Source organism: Rhinopithecus roxellana, chromosome 22 (genome assembly GCF_007565055.1).
Source record: "Rhinopithecus roxellana isolate Shanxi Qingling chromosome 22, ASM756505v1, whole genome shotgun sequence".
Classification (NCBI taxonomy): domain Eukaryota; kingdom Metazoa; phylum Chordata; class Mammalia; order Primates; family Cercopithecidae; genus Rhinopithecus; species Rhinopithecus roxellana.
Genome location: NC_044570.1, coordinates 8,543,590 through 8,570,001, shown reverse-complemented (window position 1 = coordinate 8,570,001; position 26,412 = coordinate 8,543,590). Strand labels below are relative to the sequence as shown.

The 26,412-nt window shown below is 42.7% G+C and overlaps 2 protein-coding genes across 3 annotated transcripts in view; one reads left to right on the top strand and one right to left on the bottom strand.

The window, feature by feature from the left end:
* LOC115895646 (G-protein coupled receptor 143-like) overlaps positions 1 to 26,412 on the top strand; it is a 63,829-nt gene that overhangs the window by 35,969 nt on the left and 1,448 nt on the right. For both annotated transcript variants that reach the window (XR_004055827.1, XM_030926292.1), the window contains exon 2: positions 21,722 to 21,831. Coding sequence is in view for 1 of the 2 variants with exons in the window: in XM_030926292.1 (XP_030782152.1) it covers positions 21,722 to 21,831 (110 nt within the window). In the remaining variant the exon portion in view is untranslated. The remainder of the gene's footprint in view (positions 1 to 21,721; positions 21,832 to 26,412) is intronic.
* TBL1Y (transducin beta like 1 Y-linked) overlaps positions 22,534 to 26,412 on the bottom strand; it is a 212,005-nt gene continuing 208,126 nt past the window's right edge. The window contains exon 19 of the mRNA XM_030926290.1: positions 22,534 to 22,816. Within this exon, the coding sequence (XP_030782150.1) occupies positions 22,799 to 22,816 (18 nt within the window). The 3' untranslated portion in view covers positions 22,534 to 22,798. The remainder of the gene's footprint in view (positions 22,817 to 26,412) is intronic.

Below are 26,412 nucleotides of genomic sequence, written 5' to 3'. Positions count from 1 at the left end.
GTATGCTATGATCTGAATGTTAGTATCTTGCCGAAATGTGTATGTTGAAACCAAACTCCCCATGTGATGACATCAGGAGGTGGGAACTTTGGGAAGGGATTAAGTTTCGAGGGTTCCACCTTTATGAATGGTATTAATACCTTTATAAAAGAGATTAGGGAGTGTATTTGCAGTTTTCACTATATGAGGACACAGAATATGACATCTTGGAAGCAGAAACGTAGTTCTCGGAAGCCACTGAGTCTGCTTGTGCCTCGATCTTGTGTTTCTAGGATATGAATACAATGAGCAATAAATTTCTGCTATTTATAAATTAACCCAGTCAAAGGTATTAGTAGCATGCATGTACTAAGATACTGTGTGAGGAATAAACAGGTGTAGGACAGACTCAGGGACCAGTTGTGAAGTCACTTCAGTATCCAAGTGAAGGATGGAGGTGGTGGCAATGGTCTGATTAAGGATACATTTTCAAAGTAGAGCTGGGTCAGGAGTTGAGAGAACATCTGTCAGATCATGGGATGATTCTGCCATCGTGCCTCAGGCAGCTGGTGGCTATGGCTTGTGGCTTCAGATCACGGTGGAGACACCAACATAATGGGTGCTAATTGAATCCTCTAAGTATCAGAAGGAGAAGGGCTGCAAGGTCTCTCTGATAATGAAAAGCATGTATAGGAAGCCAAGTCTTTACTTGAAGCCAACATTATATTTTCTTTCTGTTATCTGTAGATTTCCTTGTTTTCTTTTTTTCTTTCTTTTGAGATAGAGTCTCGCTCTGTCTCCCAGGCTAGAATGCAATGACCCAATCTCGGCTCGCTACAACTTCCACCTCCCACATTCAAGTGATTCTCCTGCCTCAGCCTCCCGAGTAGCTGGGACTACAGGCATCTGCCACCACTCCTGGCTAATTTTTGTATTTTTAGTAGAGATGGGGTTTCACCATATTGGCCAGGCTGGTCTCAAACTCCTGACCTTGTGATCCGCCTGCCTCAGCCTTCCAAAGTGCTGGGATTACAGGCTTGAGCCACCACGCCTCGCCGATTTCCTTGTTTTCACCAGACAAACTAAAACTGCTGGATCTTCCAACAACCTTATGTCAGACTATTTTCCAATATGTATTCTGTGACAGTTAATCACTTCATCATAGTAGGCAAATGTAGAAAGCCTGGCATTTTCACATCTCAATGGATTATTTATCTGTAATCTGCAAAATAATAAATCACCAAGACATAAATTATTATTGCTATGTGCTGTTGACAAGAGATTTGAATGATAGGATTGCATTATTGGAAACTTAATAAATGGCAGGTATTTTTTTCCCAAAGTGCAAGACAGATTGATTCCATACCAGATAATTTATAGACAGCTGTATTTTACTCAAAGTGTTTTCCATGAAAGTTACTGGATGGTTTTGTTAGTGGGTCATTATTTTCCCTTTCTTACAGTGATTTGATAGCCAGTTCATCTCTACAGAACCACAATTCTTTAGACTTGTTTTTTGTTTTTTTTTTTGAGACGGAGTCTCGCTCAGTCGCCCAGGCTGGAGTACAGTGGCGTGATCTCGGCTCACTGCAAGCTCCACCTCCCGGGTTCATGCCATTCTCCTGCCTCAGCCTCCTGAGTAGCTGGGACTACAAGCGCCCGCCACCTCGCCCAGCTAATTTTTTTGCATTTTTAGTAGAGATGGGGTTTCACCATGTTAGCCAGGATGGTCTCGATCTCCTGACCTCGTGATCCGCCTGTCTCGGCCTCCCAAAGTGCTGGGATTACAGGCTTGAGCCACCGCGCCCGGCCTAGACTTGTTTTGACCATACTCTTCTTAGTGGGGATTAGGCTCAGCTCAATTGTTTTGAGCAGCAGGAATAACAGATCTTGGAGAAGGTCTGTTAACCTTCTAAATCAAGGTTCAGCATAGCCAACACACATACACACACACACACATGCACACGCACAGACACACCCTACATAGGAGCTCAATTCTTCTGAGCAGCAGGAGTAACAGATCTTGAAGAAGAGACACTGAATCAAGGTTTAGCATAGCCAATGAATGCACATGAACACACACCCCCCGACACACACACACACAGCAGCTCAATTGTTTGGAGCAGCAGAAGTAACAGATCTTGGAGAAGAGACACTAAATCAAAGTTCAGCATAACAAACACATGTTGTGGGAAGTCAGGGACCCCGAACAGAGGGAAGGGCTGAAGCCACGGCAGAAGAACATAAATTGTGAAGATTTCATGGACATTTATTAGTTCCCCAAATTAATGCTTTTATAATTTCTTATGCCTGTGTTTACTGCAGTCTCTGAACATAAACTGTGAAGATTTCATGGACACTTATCACTTCCCCAATCAATACTCTTATAATTTCCTGTGCCTGTCTTTAATCTCTTAATACCGTCATCTTCATAAGCTGAGGATGTATGTTGCCTCAGGATCCTGTGATGATTGCATTAACTGCACAAATTGTAAAAGTGTGTTTTGAACAATATGAAATCTGGGCATCCTAAAAAAGAACAGGATAACAGCGATTTTCAGGAAACAAGGGAGATAACCATAAGGTCTGACTGCCTGCAGGGCTGGGCAGAACAGAGTCATATTTCTCTTCTTGCAGAAAGCGAATAGGAGAAATATCACTCAATTGTTTTCCAGCAAGGAAAAATCCTGGGGAAGGAATGCTTCTCAGGGGTAGGTCTATGAATGGCCGCTCTGGGACTGTCTGTCTTATGCAGTTGAAGATAAGGTATGAAATATGCCCTGGTCTCCTGCAGTGCCCCCAGGCTTGCTAGGATTGGGGAATTCCAGTCTGGTGAATTCTAGTCAGACTGGTTCTCTGCTCTTGAACCATTTCCTGTTAAAATGTTTATCAAGACCGTGCCCAGTGGGACATTGAACCTCATCAGTAATTCTAATTTCTCCCTGGCCTTGTGATCTTGCTCTGCCATTTGCCTTGTGATCTTTTATTGCCTTTTGAAGCATGTGATCTCTGTGACCCACTCCCTATTTGTACACCCCTCCCCTTTTGACATCCCTAATAAAAACTTTCTGGTTTTGTGGCTCAGGGGGGCATCATGGAACCTGCCAATATGTGATGTCAGACCTGGTGGCCCAGCTGTAAAATTTCTCTCTTCGTACTCTCTTTATTTCTCAGGCCAGCCAACACTTAGGAAAATAGAAAAGAACCTATGTTGAAATACTGGTTCCCCCGATACACACACACACACACACACACACACACACACCAGCTCATTTGTTTTGAGCAGCAGGAGCAACAAATCTTGGAGAAGACACTAAATTGAGGTTCAGCATAACACACACATGACAGCTCAATTGTTTTGAGCAGCAGATGTAACAGATCTTGTAGAAGAGACACTAAATCAAGGTTCAGCATAACACACACACACACACACACACACACCCCAGAAGAGACACTAATGGTCCAGCATAACATACACACCAGCATAATACAATTCTCTTGCAAGAATTTTCTACAGGATTCATTTGGGAGGAAAAAAATGTGTTTTTTAATTAGAGTTGCCAGATTTGCTCTGCTCTTTCTAAAATAGTGTTAGCCACCCTGATTCTGTTTAATGTTACTCTAACCTGATTAAAAGCTGTGTGTTTTGGCACACATTGGAAAAGGCTAAGGTGTTGTAATAGAAGACAGTAATGAAACAGAGCTCAAACTTGTTCCATGTAACACAATATCATGGTTCCTCCTAACTCATGATTACAATGACATGAAGATTCCTTTCTCATCTAAATCTGGATTTTTGTAAGACAATGTACAAACACCTTTTAAGAGGCATCACTCTTTTGTCTTTTATTAGAGAAAAATGTACTTTTCCATGCCTGTATTTTCTATGTTTTTGGAACTGATGCAGGTTCACAGGCTAAACCTAAAACTAAATTATATTTAATGTTTAACAGATCACAGAAATGAGGTCTGGCATTTAACTAACAGACAAATAATAGATGATATATACTGATTAATACATAATTATCAAAACATTGTCATATGGTTTGGTGCAGCTTAAGCTATTATGTATCACAGAAAGTAGGTTCAAGTTATTTATTCGGTCATCAGAATAACAGGTTGAAGAGGCAACAGAATAAGTGCTCACTCTTCCTATAGCTGTTTCAAAGAAATATTAATGTGATACACATTTCTGCAAATAAAATATTCCAGTGCTTACATCAATCTTGAGATTTTAAGATTAAATATGCACTACTTACAGTCTCTGACACATAACTTTATGATAATCCTCTTCAAAGTCCTTGGCAGCCGAAAAGAAAAAGTCGAATTCACTGACAAACCATCACTTTACATCTCACATTTTAAAGAGGGTTAATTAAATGTCAAAAGGAAACAGCTTTTAATATTCAAAGGATGCTTATTTATTTCAAATTGAAAAAAACTGTAATCATTACATGGACCTCCAAATATCCACTTAAATTTTGTAATGCCAGATATCAGTGAAATATTATTTTAGCAGGTCCAAGAGTCATGTACTTTGCTTGGATAAAATCAGTTGATGAACATCTTAAGGTCAAGATGGAGCAAAGATAAAAAAACACTGGCAGTCTTATATCGTGGAATATATTTTTTCACCGGGTAGTGGCACATTTACTATCACCAATAGACTATGTAACATGGTTTCTGTTGAAGGGATAAGATGGTCAGTGATACGGCCTCATCAAGTTAGAAAAAAAGTAACTATTTGGAATAGTCACAAATAGCTTGAAAATACATACTATTTACTCAACAAATAGTTCAACAGTTCCTAATCCCTTAAGTGTTGTATGTATTTGACTTAATTTGTGTACACTAAAAGGAACGAATAGAACTGTTTCTCATCCAGTGTGTTCTAATAGCCCCCAAACAATTAAATGTCCACATGTATGAAAGGAAAGCAACCCCTCTCGCTTCAGCGTTATTAGAAGCATTCTTACATTCCACATCAACAAAAAAAAGATAAGAAAGTGGTTATCTGGAAGGGTGAGTGCTCTAGGCATCAGACTTAAAACCAAGGTTGAAATGATGTTTCCACATGCTCCAAATTACATTAAATACTTAATGTTAAATGCTAAGGCATTTAAGACAGTCTCATCTTCCACTAATTCATATAACCTACTCTAACAGTTGCATGGCTTCATAAGTTACAAATAGTTTCTAAAACATAATCTGCCATATCTTCTAGCTTCTTGATATTAATCCTGTTAAAAACAGTTACATCAAAATTTTAACATAATGCTACACAAAATTCCATATTTCTTGGGAAGAAATGTCTTATGTGAAATGTTCTGCATAGAACAGTCATTACATGATCCAAAGCTGACTTTTCTTAAAATACCTTATATGTTAGGCAAAACTGACTTAAATACTTTACCCCTTGTGTTCTTCACCTGTTTCAGTGAAAGGTCCTCTTTCTTCGTGCTCATCAGTTACCACATCTTCCTTCTTTATTTCTTTATAAGGTTTTTTCCTCATCCTCATCACTGACTGGATCCTTTCCTGTAGGCTTTTATAAATGCAGCCAGACAGATGCACCCGTGGAGTGTTTTTTCTGTTGGTTTCTTTTCTTTTTTTTCTCTATTCTTTTTTCTTTCCCTTTCTCCCTCCCTCCCTCCCCTCTTTCTTTGTCTCTTTCTTTTCTTCCCTTCCCTTCGCTCCCCTCCCCCTTCCCTCCCTATCCTCTTCCCCTTCTCCTCCCTTCCCTTGCCTTCCTGTCACCCAGGCTGGAGTACAGTGGCGCGATCTCAGCTTACTGCAACCTCCGCCTCTTGGGTTCAAGCAATTCTCCTGCCTCAGCCTCGGGAGTTGCTAGGACTACAGGCGTCTGCCATGTGCCCAGCTAATTTTTGTGTTTTTAGTAGACAGGGGGTTTCACCATGTTGGTCAGGTGATCCGTCCGCCTCAGTCCGCCTCAGCCTCCCAAAGTGTTGGGATGACAGGCTTGAGCCACTGTGCCTGGCCCTCTCTGGTAGTTTGTTGTTGTTGTTGTTGTTGTTTTGAGACGGAGTCTCGCTCTGCCGCCCAGGCTGGAGTGCAGTGGCCGGATCTCAGCTCACTGCAAGCTCCGCCTCCCGGGTTCACGCCATTCTCCTGCCTCAGCCTACCGAGTAGCTGGGACTATAGACACGTGCCACCACACCAAGCTAATTTTTTGTATTTTTAGTAGAGATGGGGTTTCACTGTGTTAGCCAGACTTTCTGGTAGTTTTAATGAGCCATCTGCTGCCTGAAGACAGAGTGCCAGTCTAGTTTCCTATCCCTCATTGCTGTCCATCAGTTTTCACCCTGAGCCTCTTAAGTATTTTCAGTGGCTGTCAATCAGGTGTGCTACTGAGAGGCACAGTCTTTAAAAAGAACTCTTGATCCCCTGCCTGACTACATATGTACACAAACCAAGTTACATTTGCGGGCTTGTTGGCATTGGCTTTCTTACCTCCTCATACAAATCGCCGTTACAAGTAAAAGTGGGTAGGTCTGGTCTGCCCTTTTGTAACAAAACTGTGTAACTTACCACTAGTAATGAAAACAATGTGTCTACCACTGGGATACCTTTGCATAGTTATGCCTTATTGAATGGTTATGTCTCATTGGAGTATGGCATTCGGGGCAGATGGTTAACAGAGTCACACTTCACAGAACCACTTGTAGCTCAAGGTAGTTGAACAACTTGATGATTGTATTTGATGATTCATGTAAGTTGTATTTCTCTAAGTCCATATGATGACTACGGGGTAGCAAACGCACCCCTTGCATGATTGTATAGGCTAATGTGAATGCCCTCCAGACACAAGGGTATACATTCTTGGTTATGGGTGTTGGAGAGCCAATGAGCAGAGGGAATCTGCTATTGCCACTCCTAGGGTTTGGAGTAGACAGATGCCAGTTAATTCATCGTCTAGTTTCCAAGTGTTTCTGACCCTTCCAGAAACTGAAAACTGTGTCACTGTTGGAAACAGTGAAAAAATTGTTTCAAGTATTAATCAAATTAGACAGACTCTTTTTAAAAACTCAGTTAAGTATGTGTGCTTTTAATATGTGGGTTGGTGGGGAGGGATGTTGATGTTATTCTGGAAAGAAAGACTTCCTAAGAATTTTGGGGGGAATTTTTTTTTGGTTTTTTGTTTGTTTGTTTTTGAGATGGAGTGTCGCTCTGGGTGCACATGCATGTGGATTCTTTTGTATTTTGCACCATATATTCTCCTCCACTATATTTTGTGACCTTAAATCTTCCCTTTCCAGGCTTTTCGGGTTTTGGTTTTTTCACCACAAGTGCACAAACTGCAGCTTATGATGCAAATCCTTCCAGTATTCTGGGGTTCACAAGCTAAGAATTATTTTACATCTTACTTTTTTTCCTTTCTTTCTTTCTTTTTTTTTTTTTTAAGACAGGGTCTCATTCTGTCTCATTCAGATCTCAGGCTGGGACTGTAGTTCACTTCAGCCTTGACCTCCCGGGTTGGGACTACGAGTGCACACCACCACACGTGGCTAACTTTTTAAGTTTTTGTAGAGATGGGATGTCACTGTGTTACAGGCTGGTCTCCAAGTCCTGGACTCAGGAGATCCTATCACCTTGGCATCCTAAAGTGCTGGAGTTACAGGCCTGAACCACTTTACCCAGCCTTAAAATGTTTTTAGAAATCAAAATTAAAAAAACAAAAAGAATTCCTGGCATGTGAATATACATGAAACTTAAATGTTAGTGTCCACACATAAACTTTGATTGGGAATGCAGCTATGTTGTGCACTGCAGCCTAGGTGACACGGTGAAACCTGTACTCAAAAATAAAAATAAATAAATAAATACAGAAGGTCTTGCTCTGTCACTCAGGCTACAGTCTGATGGTGCAATCTTGGCTCACTGCAACCTGGACCTCCCAGGCTCAAGCAATCCTCTCACCCTAACCTCCAAAATAGCTCACATTCCTTGACTTGTGACCTCCTCCTCCATCTTCAAAGCCAGCAATAGTGGGTTAGGTCCTTCTTGTTTCTCTGGTTCTCTGCAGCTGAGAGTGTCTGCTTTTCTGGATCCTGGCAATTACATTGGTGCAACCCAGATAATACAGGATGACCTCCTTATATCAAACATCCTTAACTTCATCACACCTGCAAAGTCCCTTTTGTCATATAAGGGAACATATTTGCAGGTTACAGAAATTAGGATAGGGACGTCTTTAGGGAAACTTATTTGGGCTATCACCAGTATTTGTCCACTTTAACTTATAAACATACTTTCCACCAACTGTGGCATGTGATGGCTCATGCCTATATTCGCAGCACTTTGGGAGGCTGAGGCAAGAGAATGGTTTGAGCCCAGTAGATTGAGACCAACCTGGGCAATATGGCAAGACCCCATCTGTACTAAAAATAAAAATTTTTAAAATATACCTGAGCATGGTGGTGTGTGCTTTTGGTCCTAGCTATTTGGGAGGCTGAAGGAGATGTATCACTTGAGCCCAGGAGTTTGATGCTACTGTGAAGAGTCATCATGCCCCTGTCCTCCAGTATGAATGACAGAGAGAACCCCTGTCTATTAAAAAAAGAGAAAACACTCTCATTGTCTTGTCTCTTAGATCAGCAGTCACCAACCTTTTTGGAAGCAGGGACCAGTTTCATGGAAGACAATTTTTGTACCCCATGGATTGGTGGAGGAGGGGGTGGTTTGGAATGATTCAGGTGCATTATCTTTATTGTGTACTTTACTTCTGTTATTATTACATTGTAACATATAATGAAATAATTGTACAACTCACCATTACATAGAATCAGTGGGAGCCCTGAGCTTGTTTTTCTGCAAATTGACAGTTCTATCTGCCAGTGATGGGAGATAGTGATAGTGACAGATCATCAGGCATTAGGTTTTCATTAGGAGCCTGCAACCCAGATCCCTCACATGTGCAGTTCACAAATAGGGTTCGCACAGCTATGAGAATCTAATGCCACTGCTAATCTGACAGGAGGTGGAGCTCAGGTAGTAATGTGAGTGATGGGGAGTGGCTGTAAATACAGATGAAGCTTCACTTGCTAGCCTACTGCTCACCTCCTGCTGTGTAGCCCAGTTTCTAACAGGCCATGACCTGTACTGGTTCATGGCCTGGGGGTTGCAGACTCTTGTCTTAGATTAATCACAGCTTCAAGCTTGGTTTCATGTAAAATCTTCTTCATCCAACCAGGGCCTGTGGGACTGGCCTGGAGAAGGGGCATAGGCAGGGACATTACACTGCTTCTTATATGTTGCCCTGTCAAGGTGGTCACCCCCATGTGGGCAGGGATCTTCATGTCCCCCGTGCTGAGAATGGGCATGATTTTTGCTCAGTAAACATTTAGTCAGTGTACACTGAGTGAGACAAACTGTGCTGGTACAACTCTATTATTCTTTAATTGAGATGTAACTTAACTACTGTAACAGTCACCCTTAAAAGTGTACAGTTCAGTGACTTTTAGTGCCATCTGCAGAGTTATACATCAGTTAGCACCACTACTAATAGTTCCAAAACATTCCCTCCATCCCAAAAAGAAACCCTGTACCTATTAGCAGCCACCCCAATGTCAGTGGAATCGTACAATATATGCACCTTTTGTGTCTGGCTTTTCACTTAGCATTCTGTTTCTGAGGTTTACCCATGCAGCAGCACACATCAGTACTTCATTCCTTTCAACTGGATGTTACCTTTGCACATGCTGATGGCCATCCTGTAAGTTAAGGTTGTAGAAAGTATCTGCTCTCACTGGCCCCTCTTTCTCTATAGAAAATGTACACCCGAAGGCAATTCCCAGAGTGATGGTGCTGATGGTCCAGCACATTTCTCCACCCTCCCTGAGCATAGGATGCTGGTAAATCCCACTGCTGGGGACTCCTGATTGTCCTCAAATTGAAGACAGCCAGACCTACAGGGCAGGCCCAGCATTGTGGGACAGTGGAGGCAGGCATGGATGACCAGCCTGCCCTGAAGAACAGCATGGTAGCAGAAAGCATTCGGTCCTGACGTCTACCCAGCCCTTAGCATAATGGCACAGGCAGGCTGAAACGGATTTCCTTGTTCACTCCACTGAGGAGAGCAACCCAAAGCTCTGAGAAAAGGATCTGACCAAGGCAAGGCAGTTAGTAATGTGCCAGATGTTTGGATTCAGGTTCAGACTTCTTGAGCCTCAGAACATCTTCCTGGGATGAGGCTATAGGAGGAATAAATGGGGAGGCTGGGTGGGTTTGCAGGACTGGAAGGAGCACCTGGCAAGTACCATACTTGTGAGGTGGTGTCTTAGTCTTTCCAGACTGCTGTAACAAACATCACAGACTGGCGGTGGCTCATACACAACAGAAATGCATTGCTCACAGTTCTGCAGGCTGGGAGTTCAAGATCAAGGCATGGAAGATATGGTGTCTAGTGATAACACACTTCCTGGTTCCTAGACGGTGAGTTCTTGCAGTTTCCTCACATGATGGAAGGGGTAAGAGAGCTCCCTGAGGTCTCTTTTATAAGGGCATTCATCCCATTCCTGAGGATCCACCCTCATGACCTCATCACCTCCCAAGCCCCCACCTCTTAATACCATCCCCCTGAGGATTAGAATTTCAACATGAATTTGCGGGGACATGAACATTGAAACCCTAGCCAATGAGAACAGAAAAATGCCATCAGAGTGTATACTTTCAGAGGAACTTCCCATTCCCTGGTCTTATCAAGATAGGTCCTGTTTAGATCAAGTCTCAAACACTGCAGTCACTCTCACTAGGATAGCTACAAAAATTGTAAAATTGTAAAACAGGCTTACAGAGATATGGAGAACTTAGAACTATTGCACATTGCTGGTAAAATGTAAAATGGTACAGCTGCTGTGTAAGACAGTTCAGTGGTTCCTCAAAAACGTGAATATAGAAATATCATCTGACCCAGCAATTCCACTCCTACCTATACACCCAAAGAATTGAAAACAGAAATTCAGATACAATTTTTTTTTTTTTTTTTTTTTGAGAAAGGGCCCCACTCTGTCATGCAGGCTGGAGTGCAGTGGTGCAATCATAGCACACGGCAGCCTCTACCTCCCAGGTTCAAGCAATCCTGACTCAGCTTCCTTAGTAGCTGGGACTACACGCATACACCACCATGCTGGGCTAACTTTTTAATATTTTGCAGAGATGGGGTCTGGCTATGTTTATCAGGCTTGTCTCAAAACTCTTGGGCTGAAATGATCCTTCCACCTTGGCCTCCCAAAGTGCTGGTATTACAGGCATGACTCACTATGCCTGACCTTAAACAAATGCTTGTATATGAGACATATTCATGGCAGCACTACTTACAGTAGGCAAAAGGGGGAAACAACCTAAATGTCCACTGAAGGGTAAGTGTGGTCTACACATACAATGGAATGATATTTAGTGACAAAAAGGAATAATGTACTGATCCATGATACAACCTGTTATGGTGAGTGAAGGACGCCAGACGCAAAAGGGCACACGGATGTGCTACCATTTACATGAAATGTCCTGAACAGGCAAATCCACAGATATACAAAAGCAGGCAAGAGAAAAAAAGCAGGCAGTGACCACTTAGTTGATATGATATCTCCTTTTCGGATGATGAAAACATTTTGGTTGGCCAGGCACAGTGACTTATGGCTGTAATCCCAGCACTTTGGGAGGCCGAGGCAGGAGGATTGCTTGAGGCCAGGAGTTTGAGACCAGCCTGGGCAATGTGGTGACATCCCATCTCTACAAAAACACAAAAACCAAAACAACCATTTTGGTGTTTTCAGTGATGATGGCTGCACAGTATTGTGAATGTACTAATTCCACTGTAATGTTCACTTTAAAATAGTTAATTTTCTATGATGTAATTTTCACCTCAAAGAAAACCACCAACCAACCTCAGCAGCATGAGGAAACTCTTTGCTGAGGAGTTTTCCTTTGTGTACATTTTCCTGACCTATCCAGAGTACAGGAGGTGACCCTTGCCATTCCAGGCAGGGCTCTCTGCCCTGCTGTGCTGTGGTTGCCAGCCGTGGTCCTTGTGCTACCCCCTAGCACCATCCTGTTGTACCATTTCATGGCATGAGGCCTGACTACCCTGCTCTGGGTGCAGGGAGCCACCATGCTCTACTACCCTTTCATGTCCAGGGAACCCAGAAGGACTCCAGTGCCCTAGGCAGCTCCATCCCTGGCCCCTCATGTGTTCTCTTGCAGGGAATGCCGGGACCCTGACCTACAGAGTAGGTGCTTTGAAGGTCAGGCCATTGTTTCATGAGCACATGAAGCCACACTCACAGCCCAGTCCTGGAGGGCTGACTCCAATAGCTTGCACTCTGTAGTCATTCTCCCTGCTTCTGCTTTTCTCATTTATGCATACAAGCATGCATGCAAAGCTTTCAGCATATCTTACTTCCATGTAAGTCTGCATGCAGAATTTTTGGTGTATTCCCAACACCCGTATTGGTGCACTTTTAAATTTTTGTTCTTCAGGCCAGGCGCGGTGGCTCAAGCCTGTAATCCCAGCACTTTGGGAGGCCGAGACGGGCGGATCACGAGGTCAGGAGATGGAGACGATCGTGGCTAACATGGTGAAACCCCGTCTCTACTAAAAAAATACAAAAAACTAGCCGGGAGAGGTGGCGGGCGCCTGTAGTCCCAGCTACTCGGGAGGTTGAGGCGGGAGAATGGCGTTAAACCCGGGAGGCGGAGCTTGCAGTGAGCTGAGATCCGGCCACTGCACTCCAGCCTGGGTGACAGAGCGAGACTCCATCTCAAAAAAAAAAAAAAAAAAAAAAAAAAAAAATTTGTTCTTCAAGCTTCCTCTGAATGATCAGGTGAGCTTAACATTCTAAGAATGAGTGTAGGATAATGTGGAAGAAGCCAGAGGGGGCCCTGAGAAGAGCTCCTTCTCCAGATCTGCTTCTTGTGCTTTCTTACTTTTCTTCCACAGTGCACACAGAGGGAGATGTGGCCACTAAAACTGTCCCAAACAACAGATACAGGGAGATGTAGCTGCTGAAACTGTTTCAGGCATTTCCTCAAGTTTACATCCTGTTTGTGCAACCCTTAGTTGCAAAGCCAAGGTCTTTCTAGGGATGTATACTCTAACTTCCAGTGGAGAACTGGAAAAGAGAAATGAACAGTGTCTTTATCCGTGATTTTATAACAGGGATCAGCACATGGCAGCCCTCAGGACAAACCTGGGCCGCATCTGTTTTGGTAAATAAAGTTTTATTGGATTACAACCACACCCATTTCTTTATGTACTGCCTGTGGCTGCTTTTGCACTACATTAGAGTTGAGTGGTAGTTGCAACAGAGACCACAGTGTGGCCCAGCATGCTAAAAATATTTACTATGTGTTCCTTTACAGAAAAAGTTTGCTGACCCATGGTGTATGTTATAAATAAAGTTTCAGTGCCACAAAAGAAATAGCACTCGAATATAAAATTTTCTTTTTAATTCTCAGCAAGGCCAGTTACTTCCGTAGAAGGGTGTCCCCTTACAGATGGAGCAATGGTGAGCACACACCTGGACAAGGGAGAGGAAGGAGTTCTTATACCTGAGAGCCCTGACCCCTGCTGCTGTGTCATTCCCCTATTGGCTAGGGTTAGACCACACAGGCTAAACTAATCCTGATTGGCTAATTTCAAGACTGTGACGAGGTGAGTGTTTTGACAGAGAAAATGGTTATAACAGAGCAGGTAATCTGATTGAATCAGAGTGGAGCAGGTAATCAGAATGAGTCAGGGTAGAGCAGATAATTAGAATGAGTCAGGGTGGACCAGGTAATCGGAATGAGTCAGGGTGGAGCAGGTAATTGGAATGAGTCAGGGCAAAGCAGGTGAAATGAGTCAGGGTGGAGCAGGTAACTGAAAAAGTTGCTATGCGGAAGTTAAATTTAAAAGTAGGAGACAAAGAATTGAACCCACTGACACACTGATTCTTTGAAAAGAAATTTAGAATTTAATATCTAAGAATCCCTCCTGCTGCATTTCCTTACAGTTCTTTCTTTACAGACTTTTTAACATGTCTTGGCTTAGTTGCTTTGCTTGGTTTTCCAAAAGAAGAAGCTTCTCTGGATAAGGTGGAGAATAGTTAAGGGAAATTTTAGTAAGTGCTGTTTTTATGAGCCTCTGTACCAACCCACAGTTGCATGGTATGACACAGCACCCAGCAAGAATAAGTATACCCATTACAGTTGTGAGGGAGGTAAAAATTAAGGCTATTATCTTTTTCCATGTATGAAACCACTATCTAGTCATTCTGTAAAGGGGTTGCTTAACCCTGAGTTTTTGGCAAACACATTGGACAGAGCAGTCAGACCTTGCATTGCCTTTGTTATACTTCCATCAGCGGCAGTGTTGTTTGGGATGAAGGTACAACATTGAGTTTTAATCATGAAGCAAACTCCTCCTCTTTCTGCTAATGTCATGTCTAAGGCTATTCTATTTTCTCAAGTCATCTGACTAGTAGCCCTTAATTGCTCAGCTATTCCTTTAACAGCATCTCTAGTGTGGTTAATAAATTGCTGTTGGTTGTAGTAGATATAGTCTATCCAATCTACATTTGTGTTTATTGTCACTTACCAAAATATTGACTCAAATCCTGCAGCTATTTGATTTCAGGTTTAAATTAATCTGGTATTCCTCATGGGACTCCAATTGTGTCTAAATACACTGAGAGTCAAAGGACCCATAAGGGGCTTCTCTCACTTTACAGTGTCTTATTTTTCCTTTCTCTGGTTGATGAAATGCCAGGGTGAAAGGGATAGCCAACTGGACTAAAGCACAAGGCGACGCCAGTTATTCGGCAGAGTGCCCAGTAAAAGTCCACCACAATACCACCACACATTCGCTCTGGGATGTATAAGGGCTGACTGATTGAGAAGCTCTTGAAAATTCTTAAGCTTACGCATCTCTTCGGGTCTCCAAGTAACGTGAGGTTCCTCCCTGTGGTGAGAGACACAAAATGAACTTAGTGTTGGGAGATGGAGGCTGGATGGCCCTTGGGGGCTGACCCTCAGGGTGCCAAACTTCGGGATATAGCAGAGACTGAGTTTGGTATGACTTGTTACCCCAGGCTATAGAATCCTGGAAAAGAGCTACTATACAGCCCATGCCTGGTTGACTGAAGGACCACCCTCGTGGAAAGGGGACAATCTGGTCTCTGGCCTGCCGTGCACACAAGCATAACCTCTGCTTTTGTTTAATGTGTGGACAGAATATTTGATCCATTCCAACCAGACATTTGCATCTTGGCATCCTGTCTTAATTGTCAAAGTTTGTTTTAAGTCTTTAAATTTTATGATAGCTATCTTGGTCTTGTCATTAGATGGAGGAGGAGCAATTGTTCTGTTGTGAGAGGTTTTGGAAGAAGGCTTAGAGGAAGCTGCAGGCAGTGGGGGATCAAAGAAATGCATTTCAAAGAATCTAACAGGGTTTGTCCTTGGAACCACAGCCCCTATACCATAAAACCAACTTAAAGAAGGGAACAGGCTTAGGAATGGGGAAGTACTTTGAGGGTTTGAGATAATAACCTGTATAGAATTACACTGGTTTACCTGACAGTTAGCAGGGAGTGCTGTCCCTCTAGTAAAATGAATGTATGGTTTTTAGGAAATTGCAAAAACCATTGGGGGCAGTCCATTTTTGCTCTTTAGTGGTCCACAGAATATTGGACCAACTATGGCATAAAAGCTCTGCACTGGGGAGCAAGACCCCTGGTTGACCCTGGAGTCTTTATCAAAATATCCCTGGATTAAATGGTCCTAGTTTACTAATGCCTAGTCTGAGGAGAGTCAGGAGGGACACAGGTACTTTTCTGAGGCAGAGAGCTGTCTTTGACTTGACAAGTCCCCAAGGGCATAACAAGGCAAGCATTAAATGCAGTGGTTTGAGGTGAAATTGACTAGGTTAATAACTAGATGGTCAGCAATAGAGCAAGGAAAGAAGAAAGAGAAATAGAATAGATGAAAAGAGTTAAACTTTTCTTAGCTTTAGTTTGGTAGGGTTTTCCCCTGGGACTATCGCTTATGACTCTGGAGAGGGTGGTGCTTTCTTGGTGGTGATGTCCCTCCCCCTTCCGCTGTATGAACAGCAGTCTCGGTGGTTAGCAGCACAAGGTCCGGGTCCTTCCTAGGCTAATTCGAGTTTCCTTTCTTTTCACCCTTTGATGAGAATGTGATACGCAGGCTGATGCTGGTTTACCGGAAATTCTAGGAGTGGCACCTGTGCTAAAAGACCTTAGTTTTCAGGGAAAGGAAAGTGGAAGATAAACCAAGTATGTAATTTCGAAGAAACTGATCTTTTGTTTTAAATCTGGGGACATCAGCAGTGGGCTTTATAGTCCTTGGTGCCACCTTATTGAGAAATTTCCTTTAGCACTTACTTTTATTAGTTTTTAGACCAAAGAAAGCAAGCACCATATTTGACAATGCTTCCTGTATGATTTTTATACCAGATAAGCTAAATTTCACCTTTATATTAATGTTATTAATGGTAAACTTAGTTTTAATAAAACCTTGTAGGCATATTTGTTCAATTTTTAATGTCTGACCATAAAACAAGATTTTCATAGTCTTTTTAATGTTTCATAAGTTTTGTTAAAGAGCAGGTTAATGTTTTAAGAAAAACCTGTTGTGCTTTTATTTTAATGTCCAGTTCACAGAAAAACTGGATGATACCCCTTTAACTTTAGCCAATGTTTACATACAGAATTTTCTTTATAATTAACATTTCAAAACTTGCTTAAACCTTTAAAACAATTTTTTTAACTTTTTAATGTAGGTAAAAATCCACATTCTTATGCCTCTTTACAATCCTTTTACCAAAGGTATATTTTACGTTTGTTATACACCTTGCACATAAACTGTTTCTTCTATAGTTTCACATTTAGGAGGCCTAATTGCTTTTAAATTATATAACATTTCCTGCATAAATTCCCTTTTATAACTTTTCCCCACAACTTTCACAGACAATTGTTTGACATGCCTCAACTTTCTGACTTGTAAACGTCCCTTAAAAAAAAAAAAAAAAAAAAAAAACAGTTAACTTATTTTAGGATAAGAATTTACCATGTAACAGTCCTTTTTACATACATTCTACCCTCACCTTTTTCTTTTTCTCAAAGATGATAACCATTCTTTTTCAAAGTGAACTTTCTTCTTGTCTGTGGACTAGACTTTTGCAAAGTGAACTTCCTTCATATCTGTGGACTAGACTACTAGACTGCCCAAGGCCACAAGATTAGAAGTTAGCATAATACATGTTACACTGTTCACTTTCAGCAGACTTTACTTTTGTTGAAAACCTTGTAAGTTTGGGATTTCAATTATTCTTTGCTATTAATAAGATCTCATTCAGTCCATATTAACTTAGAATTGGTATAGATGGTTCCTTCCTGGTTCTGTAATGTACTTTAAGGCTTGCCTGAGTGCAAACAGCTCTCACGTTTGAGCAGACCAATTGTTACACAATTTTCCTAACTCTGCTTCTTCAAGAGTTTCCTCATAATTTACTGAATACCCATTGTGTCTTTTCCCCTCATTCACCCCAGAGGAACCATCTATTGTCCTGACCTGAAGGGAGTTCCTTCTCGGTCTGGTTGGACCTTTGTATGATAATCAAGATTTGGATCCCCTGTTAGGAACCTGCTGGGTTAAAGGAATTATCAGCAGTTTATGTTGAATCATCTTTTTCTAAGAGAATAGTCCCATACTGTCAGATTCTTGAGTTAGTAAGCTACCTTTTTGCATTTTGTTGTTGTTGTTGTTGTTGTTGTTGTTTGGACTTAGGATAGTACTGAACTGGTGAGGGGTGCTTACAATGAGATTTCTTCTAAAAGTTATTTTTCTACTTTCTTCTGCTAGCAAAGCAGTTACTGCTACAGATTGAATGCATTTGGGCTATCCACGGGTTACTGGGTTAAGGATTTTTGATAGGAAGGTTACGAGTCATCAGTGGCCTCAGTGCTTTCGAACTGTGCCCTTGTTTACGCTGACAACAAGGTGGTATTGGAGTGTTATAGGATCACAGAGAAGACTTTCAATTATCAATTATAGATTTGAATTTACCCTGGGTATAGGGTACACTGTTTTCGCTTTACTACTTCTCTTTTTTCCTCTCTCAGATTTTCTGTCTCTTTCTCTCTCTCCGACTCCCTCTTTCTCTTCCTCTCTCTCTGCCTCTTTTTCTCTCTTTCCTCTCTGCTGTTCTTTCCTTCCTCTGCCAACTACTTATGCTGCTATTCTTCCCTTTCCTTCCCCTTCCCCAAAGGAGGGAGTGGCAGGAGTGAAGCTACTCTTTCTTCCCCCAGAGGAAAGGGGAGTTCTAAATATTTTTCTTTTCTTTTCTTTTTTTTTTTTTTTTGAGAGGGAGTCTCGCTCTGTGGCCCAGGCTGGAGTGCAGTGGCTGGATCTCAGCTCACTGCAAGCTCCGCCTCCCGGGTTTACGCCATTCTCCTGCCTCAGCATCCCGAGTAGCTGGGACTACAAGCGCCCGCCACCTCGCCCGGCTAGTTTTTTATATTTTTTAGTAGAGACGGGGTTTCACCGGGTTAGCCAGGATGGTCTCGATCTCCTGACCTTGTGATCCGCCCGTCTCGGCCTCCCAAAGTGCTGGGATTACAGGCTTGAGCCACCGCGCCCGGCCATATTTTTCTTACTACCAGAGGTTTGTGTGAACTTCAACCCCCACCCTGTGGGGATTTCTTGATTTCTCACCTCTTTCTCAGGTTCAACCCCCACCCCACCCTGGGGATTTCTCATCTCTTTTTGAGGTTCAGCCTCCCCCACCATGGGGATTTCTCACCTCTTTTCAACCTCCAAGGCACCCAACTAAGGAATACTTCAGTGTCTAAGGAATACTTTACCGCCCCTGCAGTTTCTCTCTCCTTAATATATACTAACGAAGGAATGCTTTACAGCGGCTTCTCCTTCCTTGGTCTGTGCATAGAGTCATCGCTGCAGTATATGAGGATCCTTTAAGCTAGGCTGGTTTTTTTCACACATTGTTGAGAGCTCGGGTTATTCCTTGCACTGGGTGGGTCTTGATTTCTCACCCCTGAGGCCACCACAAGGTGGCGGGGTGTGCCTCCTCCTGAGAGAGCACCAGAGATCATATCGGAGGGGAATGTAATCCCGGAAGAGTCTCCAAATTGTTATAAAGTTTCGATGTCACAAAATAAATAGCACTCAAATATAAAATTTTCTTTTTACTTCTTAGCAAGGCTAGTTACTTCTGTAGAAGGGTGCGCCCTTACAGATGGAAGAATGCGCCCTTACAGATGGAACTTTGACAAGGGAGGGGAAGGGGTCCTTATCCCTGACACACATGGCCCCTGCTGCTGTGTCATTCCTCTATTGGCTAGGATTAGACTGCATAGGATAAACTAATTCCAAATGGCTAATTTCAAGAGAGGGATGCCGTGAGTGGTTTGGTGGGAAAAAATGGTTATGACAGAGCAGGTAATCAGAATGAATCAGGGTGGAGCAGGTAATCAGAATGAGTCAGAGTGGAGTAGATAATAAGGATGAGTCAGGGTGGAGCAGGTAATTGGAATGAGTCAGGGTGGAGTAGATAATCATAATGAGTCAGGGTGGAGCAGGTAATCGAAAAAGGTTGCTTTACGAGGAAGTTTAAAAGTAGAAGGCAAAGAATTGAACATACTGACATACTGATTCTTTGAAAAACATTTAGAACTTATATCTCACAATGTAGATCATTTCTCTCCTTTCTGACTTCTTGCAGCTATTCTACTAGACGTTGCCAAATGGGTGTTGTCTTGTTAGCTGTGAATACACAAGCAGGGAGCTCATTGTAGATCCATCTGTATGGTCTGCTTTCCTAGTGAACTTCAAGTGGAAGATGCAGTGTCAGCAGCTGTTATAACAGAATGTACCTAGTTATAAAGGGAGTATCTGTCATGCTCTCTTGCTTATGGGACCCTGGAGACTCCTGGCAAAGTTGCATCTGAGGGTGCCATTACTGCAGGCTCATAGGGAACCCTGAGATGCTCCCAGTGTCCTTTGGAGTTGCTCCTTTTAAGTATCTTATCTTTAATGATGTCTTCATCCTCACATTGCATGACCCAGGGCCCTCAGCATACTTCACACAAATACAGGCTCACTCTCCTATGTGTCATTTCCTTTCTGTTTTTGCATTGGAGTCACTTCTCTTCCTTTTCTTGTTTCCCTTTCTCCTCTCAAGGCTTTCCAGACTGAATTTTAGCCTCCACAGCTGAGGATAAGACCACCTCTAAAAAGAAGGTAGCAGCATTGAGAAGTGGTGTAGTAATCCTTCCTATAGTAAGAGGAGACACGTACTGCATTTTTTTTAACCTTTTTTTTTTTCACTTTCACTACTTTCCCTCTTCTGATTTGACCACTCTATGAATATAAAGAGTGCTTTTATGTATTTTTGTCATCCCCTCTTCTGTGGTTATGAGGCTCTTTGGTCAGCTGCTTTTCTGCCTTCCTCTTTGGTTAGGCTGGAGCACCCCTCCTACCCCTTTACCTTCAGTTTTCTCTTCCTCTGTGCCATTTTGTTTGTCCTACATTAAGCATTTCGCAGCTATAGTTATTACCTTGGTAATGCTAAGTAGGAATTCTAAATTTCTCTTCAAAGAATATGTCAATACGTTCAATTCTTTGCCTTCTACTTTTATACTTCCTCGTAAAGCAACTTTTACTGTTACCTCCTCCACCCTGACTCATTCTCCATTCTTACTCATTCCGATTACCTGCTCCACCCTGACTCATTCTCCACCTTGACTCATTACAATTACCTACTCCACCCTGACTCATTCCAATTCATTCTCCACCTTGACTCATTTCATAGCCATTTTTCCTGCCAAACCACTTATCCCATCATTCTCTTTAAATTAGTCAATCAGAATTAGTTTAGCCTGTGTGGTCTAATTGTAGCTAATAGGGGAATGACACAGCAGGAGGAGCCACAGGAAAATTCCAGGAATAAGAACCCCTTTCCCTCCCTTGTCCAGGTGTATGCACACCATTGCTCCATCTCTGAGGGCACACCCTTCTCAGAAGTACCTTGCCTTGCTGAGAATTAAAAATAAGATTTTATATTCAAGTGCTATTTCTTTTGCAGCATTGGAAGTTTATTTATAACGGTAACATGCTTGTGAGGCCCTCCAGAACCTTCTGAGGGGACCAGTGACTCCTGTGACCCATCAGTAAAAATCATTGCCTTTTCCCTGACAAGACCTCTGAAACTATCATTATCCATAACCATCAGAACACATTTTCTCTGAAATATGTAGCTGGTATATTTTAAATTGTTCAAGCCCAGGGACTGTATCTTATTCATGTTATTGCCCAAAGTCGTGTAGTAAGCACTCAAAAGTTAACTACTTAATGGAGTGCCTTTGTCTTTACATAAGTGCCTTTGTTTTTTCATTGAGACCCAGTGGAGGGAATCCACCATTTCAGAGTGTCATTTCCTTTTCCACCTTTTCCCAGCAGGAACCTTTAAAAGCTTCCTCCAGTGGAACATCTTAGAGGACATCCCATTTCTGAGACAGAAACATACTTGATCTCCCTTACTCTCCTGCAATTAACTGCTTGTTCCACACATGACAAATGACTCACATTTTCTTTGAGCAGTCAGAAGCAGATTTATGCATTTCCCTTTCTGTTTTCATCCTCTTATCTTGGCTTCCAGGTTAGTTGCCAAAGCTTTGTTTTTGAGAAGAATGATTTGATTTTTCTCTCTCAGGTGTAATCTGGGCCTGGATCACGCCATCCACCACTGTGTCACCATGTACCTGCCCCTGCTGCTGGTCCTCCTGGTCAACCCCATTCTATTCGGAAAGACAGTGACTGCAGGTAAACAGTAGGGAAGCTTTCTGGGTACACGGCCACTGGGAGTGGCCCTATACCTTGGGCTCAGACAGTGACACATTTCTTCCTGGAATTATGGGAAATAGTTGACTTCATTCATCGTCCTTCAGAGACATCAACAGAACGCAGTCACAAAAAGCAAGCAGGTTCAATAAATGAAACGTAAATGTGCAGCCCTCTGCCAGCACAAGTTCTGTGCCATTGTTAGCTCAGCACCAGGACTAATTACTTTTCATTTCAATGCTGGAACCCTCCTGGGTTTGCTGCAGGACTGCCACTGAAGCTCTGTGGAGGTGTGTGAGGAACAGGAGAGGAAAGAGGGAAGGGACTGAATGAACACTGAGGAGGCTCTAGTCCCATAATGCACTTAGCTGATGTCTTTTCTCAGGAAAGAAAACAGGAAGTGGAGCACAGGAAATGAGTCAATGGCAATGGTTAGAAAAGGATAAGAGGAATTGAGTCCTTGACAACATGCTTGGAAAAGGCTTCTGGGCTGCAGCTGGGGACCATCAGTCCAGCCCCTACTTCCTCCTCTAGGAAATGTGTCCTGGAGTGAGCCACCCACCTCCTCATGTTAGCAATGGTGAATCCACACAAGTCTGAAGTATCCTCACTTCTTGCATCCTCAGAGGAAAGAATTCCACTGAGAGGCATAAGGGAAAGTGACAGACTGAGGCATGTTTCAGAGCAAGAGGGAAAGTTTATTAAAAAGCTTTAGAAGAGGAATGAAAGGAAGTAAGTACACTTGGAATATGGCCAAGCAGGTAACTTGAGAGAGTCAAGTGCACTGTTTAGCCCTTGATGTGGGGTCTTTTATGTTGCCATGGTTTCTGGGGTCTTGTATCCCTTCTTCCATGATTATTTTCTTGGAGCAGGCTGTCTTCATGCACAGTGGCCTGCTACCATTTGGGAGGGGCCACATGTGCAGTGTTTCCTGGAGTTGTGTGCATGCTCACCAGCCAAAGTGTTCCTAGAGGAAGGTCATATGCCAGTTAGACTCTTCCATCTTGCCTCATAATGTGCATGCTTGAGCCTACTTTCCCAACCCCTGAGATTTTATGGGGAAGCTGCTGATCAACACTTTCCAGTGTTTCTATTTGGAGACTGCCTTCTGCTGGTACCAGCTGCAACCAATTATTTTAGAGAGACAGTTACCACCTGTTGCCTCACATTCCTGGGGACAGAGACCTTTTCCCGCCATACTCATGTGTCTGACAACCTACTGTAACAATCAAGAGATGCCAGAAATCTCTGAAGGGTATTGGATTTAGAAGAAGAAAGTTTGCTTTAACTGTAAGGTCCTTTGAGTATCATCTGTTGATTGTAGAACTTTTTTTTTTTTCCTTTCAAAACAGCATCTCATTCTGTTGCCCAGGCTGGAATGCAGTGGCACAGTCATAGCTTATTGCAACTTCCACCTCCTGGGCCCAGTTGATTCTCCCAGCTCAGCCTCCCAAGTAGCTGAGATTACAGGCAGGCACTACCACACCTGGCTAATTTTTGTATATCCTTTTTTTTTTTTTTTTTTTTTTGTAGACATAGGCTCTAACCATGTTGCTTAGCCTAGTTTCAAACTCCTGGGCTCAAGCAAGCCTCCCCGCTTTATCTCGCAAAGTGCTGGGATTATAGGTTTGTGTCACTGAGCCAGGCCTGATTGTACAAGTTTTTAAAAACATTATTTTAGTCAGGTGCCATGGCTCGTGGCTCTAATCCCAGCACTTTTGGGAGGCCGAGGTGGGTGGATCACATGAGGTTAGGAGTTTGAGACTACCCTGGACATGGTAAAATGCTGTCTCTACTAAAAACACAAAAATTAGCCAGGCCTGGAGGTGCATGTTTGTAATCCCAGCTACTTGGGAGGCTGACTCACAACAATCGCTTGAACCCTAGAGGCAGAAGTTGCAGTGAGTAAAGCATCCAAGATTGTGCCACTGCACTTTAGCCTGGGCAACAGAGTGAGACTCCGTGTAAAAAAAAAAAAAAGTGCCCTATCACTAGTCATAATAATTATTGTATTTCTTTGGACAAACCTCCTTATACGTACATTTAAATATAGTATACTAAATACAGCTTTTTCTCCCCCGCAAAATCTCAGTTATTCAAACTCATCAAATAAAATGAAATCACTTATATACGCTGTTAACAGTGATTGTCTCTGGGTGGAGGGACCATTAGTTATTCATACTTCTCTAAATATATTTCCTAACTTTTCTATAAGGCAAAATTATTTTCCACATTTTAACAAGTATGAATTATTTTTATAATAGACAAAATGAACCTTTAACAATATAATTTCTGGACTAGAAAATTCAAATAATAAATAATTTTTAAAAGCAATAAAAAGAGCCACCATGGCACCCCAGCTCAGAGTCTGTTTGAAAATTACCACAGAAATCACACAGACGTTTGCTTGAATCCAGGACGTCCTCATAAACAGTGGCTGACCTGGTTAGAATCAAGTCTTTCCTTTTTTTTTTGAGATGGAGTCTCGCTCTGTTGCCTAGGCTGGAATGCACTGGTGCGATCTCGGCTCACTGCAAGCTCCAACTCCCGGGTTCATGGCATTCTCTTGCCCCAGCCTCCCGAGTAGCTGGTACTACAGGCACCTGCCACCACGCCCGGCTCATTTTTTGTATTTTTAGTGGGGATGGGGTTTCACTGTATTGGCCAGGCTGGTCTCAAACTCCTGACCTCGTGATCTGCCCGCCTCGGCCTCCCAAAGTGCTGGGGTTACAGGCATCAGCCACCGTGCCCAGCCAGAAGCAAGTCTTTTTGAAGTGCCACCAGCTCCCTCTAGCAGGAATACTGTTCCAGAACTGCAAGCCTTCTTTAGAAGTTTTCCCAGCTGGTGTCTTGGCTCCAGGAAAGGCAGGTCCACCACACTAACAAAACCAGCTCTCCACCATCCTTGTCAGCCACCCAGACTCTCCTCAAAATCTGGCTGGGTGATCCATGGCCAGTCCTCCCCCATCCTTCAGTTCCTTTACCCACTCTTTGAGCAGCTCATCACACTTGCTCTGAGTAACTCAGACCAAGATTCCCCCAGATTCACCTTAATCCAACTCTGGGAGGAAGATCTGAGTGTCATGCTCTCCCACAGCCCATAGTGCATGTGTTTCAGAAAGACACAACAGTATTGCAGTTGCCTTTTTTTGAGAAAGGATCTCGCTGTTGCCCACAGTGGAGTGCCATGGTGTGAACTCCAAGGTGGTAGTGCTGCATTCCATTGCTGACAAGCACTTAACATGACTGTACTGCCCATTCCCCATGTTGATTGAGCACCCTCTATGTGGCAGGTGTTATCTGGGACGTCGGGTACAGTAAGGTGACTACAACACATTCTTTCTCCACTGAGACTCTCCACTGTAGTGGCAGAGACAGAGAATGAAAAACACAAATAATGATACGATACTCCATCCAGGTAGTGGGAAGTGCCATAAAGAAAAATCAGGGAGGGTTGGTTTTAGAGAGGGTGTCCCAGAGTCTCCCTGAGCATGAGGTAACATTAGAATTGAGACCCAAATGAAGTGTAGGAGCCACAAGAAAATCAGAAGAGCCTTACAGACAGAAAAATAGAGTTACAAAGGCACAGTGGCAGGACCAAGCCTGGAGTGGGAGAGAAGCAGTGTGCCTAAGCGTGTAAGGAAACAGAGAGGGACTCAGAGGAAGCTGTGATTGTCAGCAAAGCCCATGGGTGGAGGGCTTTGGAGGCTCTTTGTGGGCTTTTTGGAGTCATTTGCCCCATCTGTGGTTGGAAAGGCCACCCTCCATGATGTCTTCCACCTCTGTATTCCCCGCACACAGCTTGCAACCTGAGATGGAGCAAGTATTCTAGTATATTTGGGGATTGGAAGAATAATTCTGACAGTGGTTTCAAAGGGTCTCAAAGAAAGATGTATTGCTGGAATGACGACCAATGCCCAAGATTATTCTTTTTATGGGATTCACATTAGCTCTCACACTGCTGACTGATGCTCACATTTTTCTCCCCTTTGTTCTGTGTCCTTTTTAAACCATGTCATATTCTGGAAGAACAACATGGGGGAATTGATTAATAACCAAAACAAGACTGAAGGAAAATGATAGTGAAATAGAAAGCCAGCTAGAATTAGCCCCAGATAACTACTGAAAATGGATTGGTAGTTTGGCTTTGAGCTTCCTAGCTGGGGGGTAAAGAGAAAAATGTGACCAGTTACATGATTCTTAATTATTTTCAAGAAAATACTGCATGTGGGAGCAAAAACCATCCTGAAATGCACACTTGATAAAAATGTCTCATGAAGGAAATACTGAGCACATCAGGACAAATACATTCTTGTATTTATAAAAATATTATTTGTCACTTTACTGTCTTATGTAGGGGCATGATCAGAATGAGCTCAATTTGGCAAAGGGTTACCAGGAATGTAGTAGTGTGTATTTAATTTGGGCTGGATGTGTCTTCAAATTGGGCCTTGAGATACAGTTTTCCATAAGTAGACTTAGACGCTGATGGGGAGGAGCTGCTTGCTATAAACATGTGACATTGCCCCTGAAAAGACAATTGGGAAGTGTAGTTTTTCACAT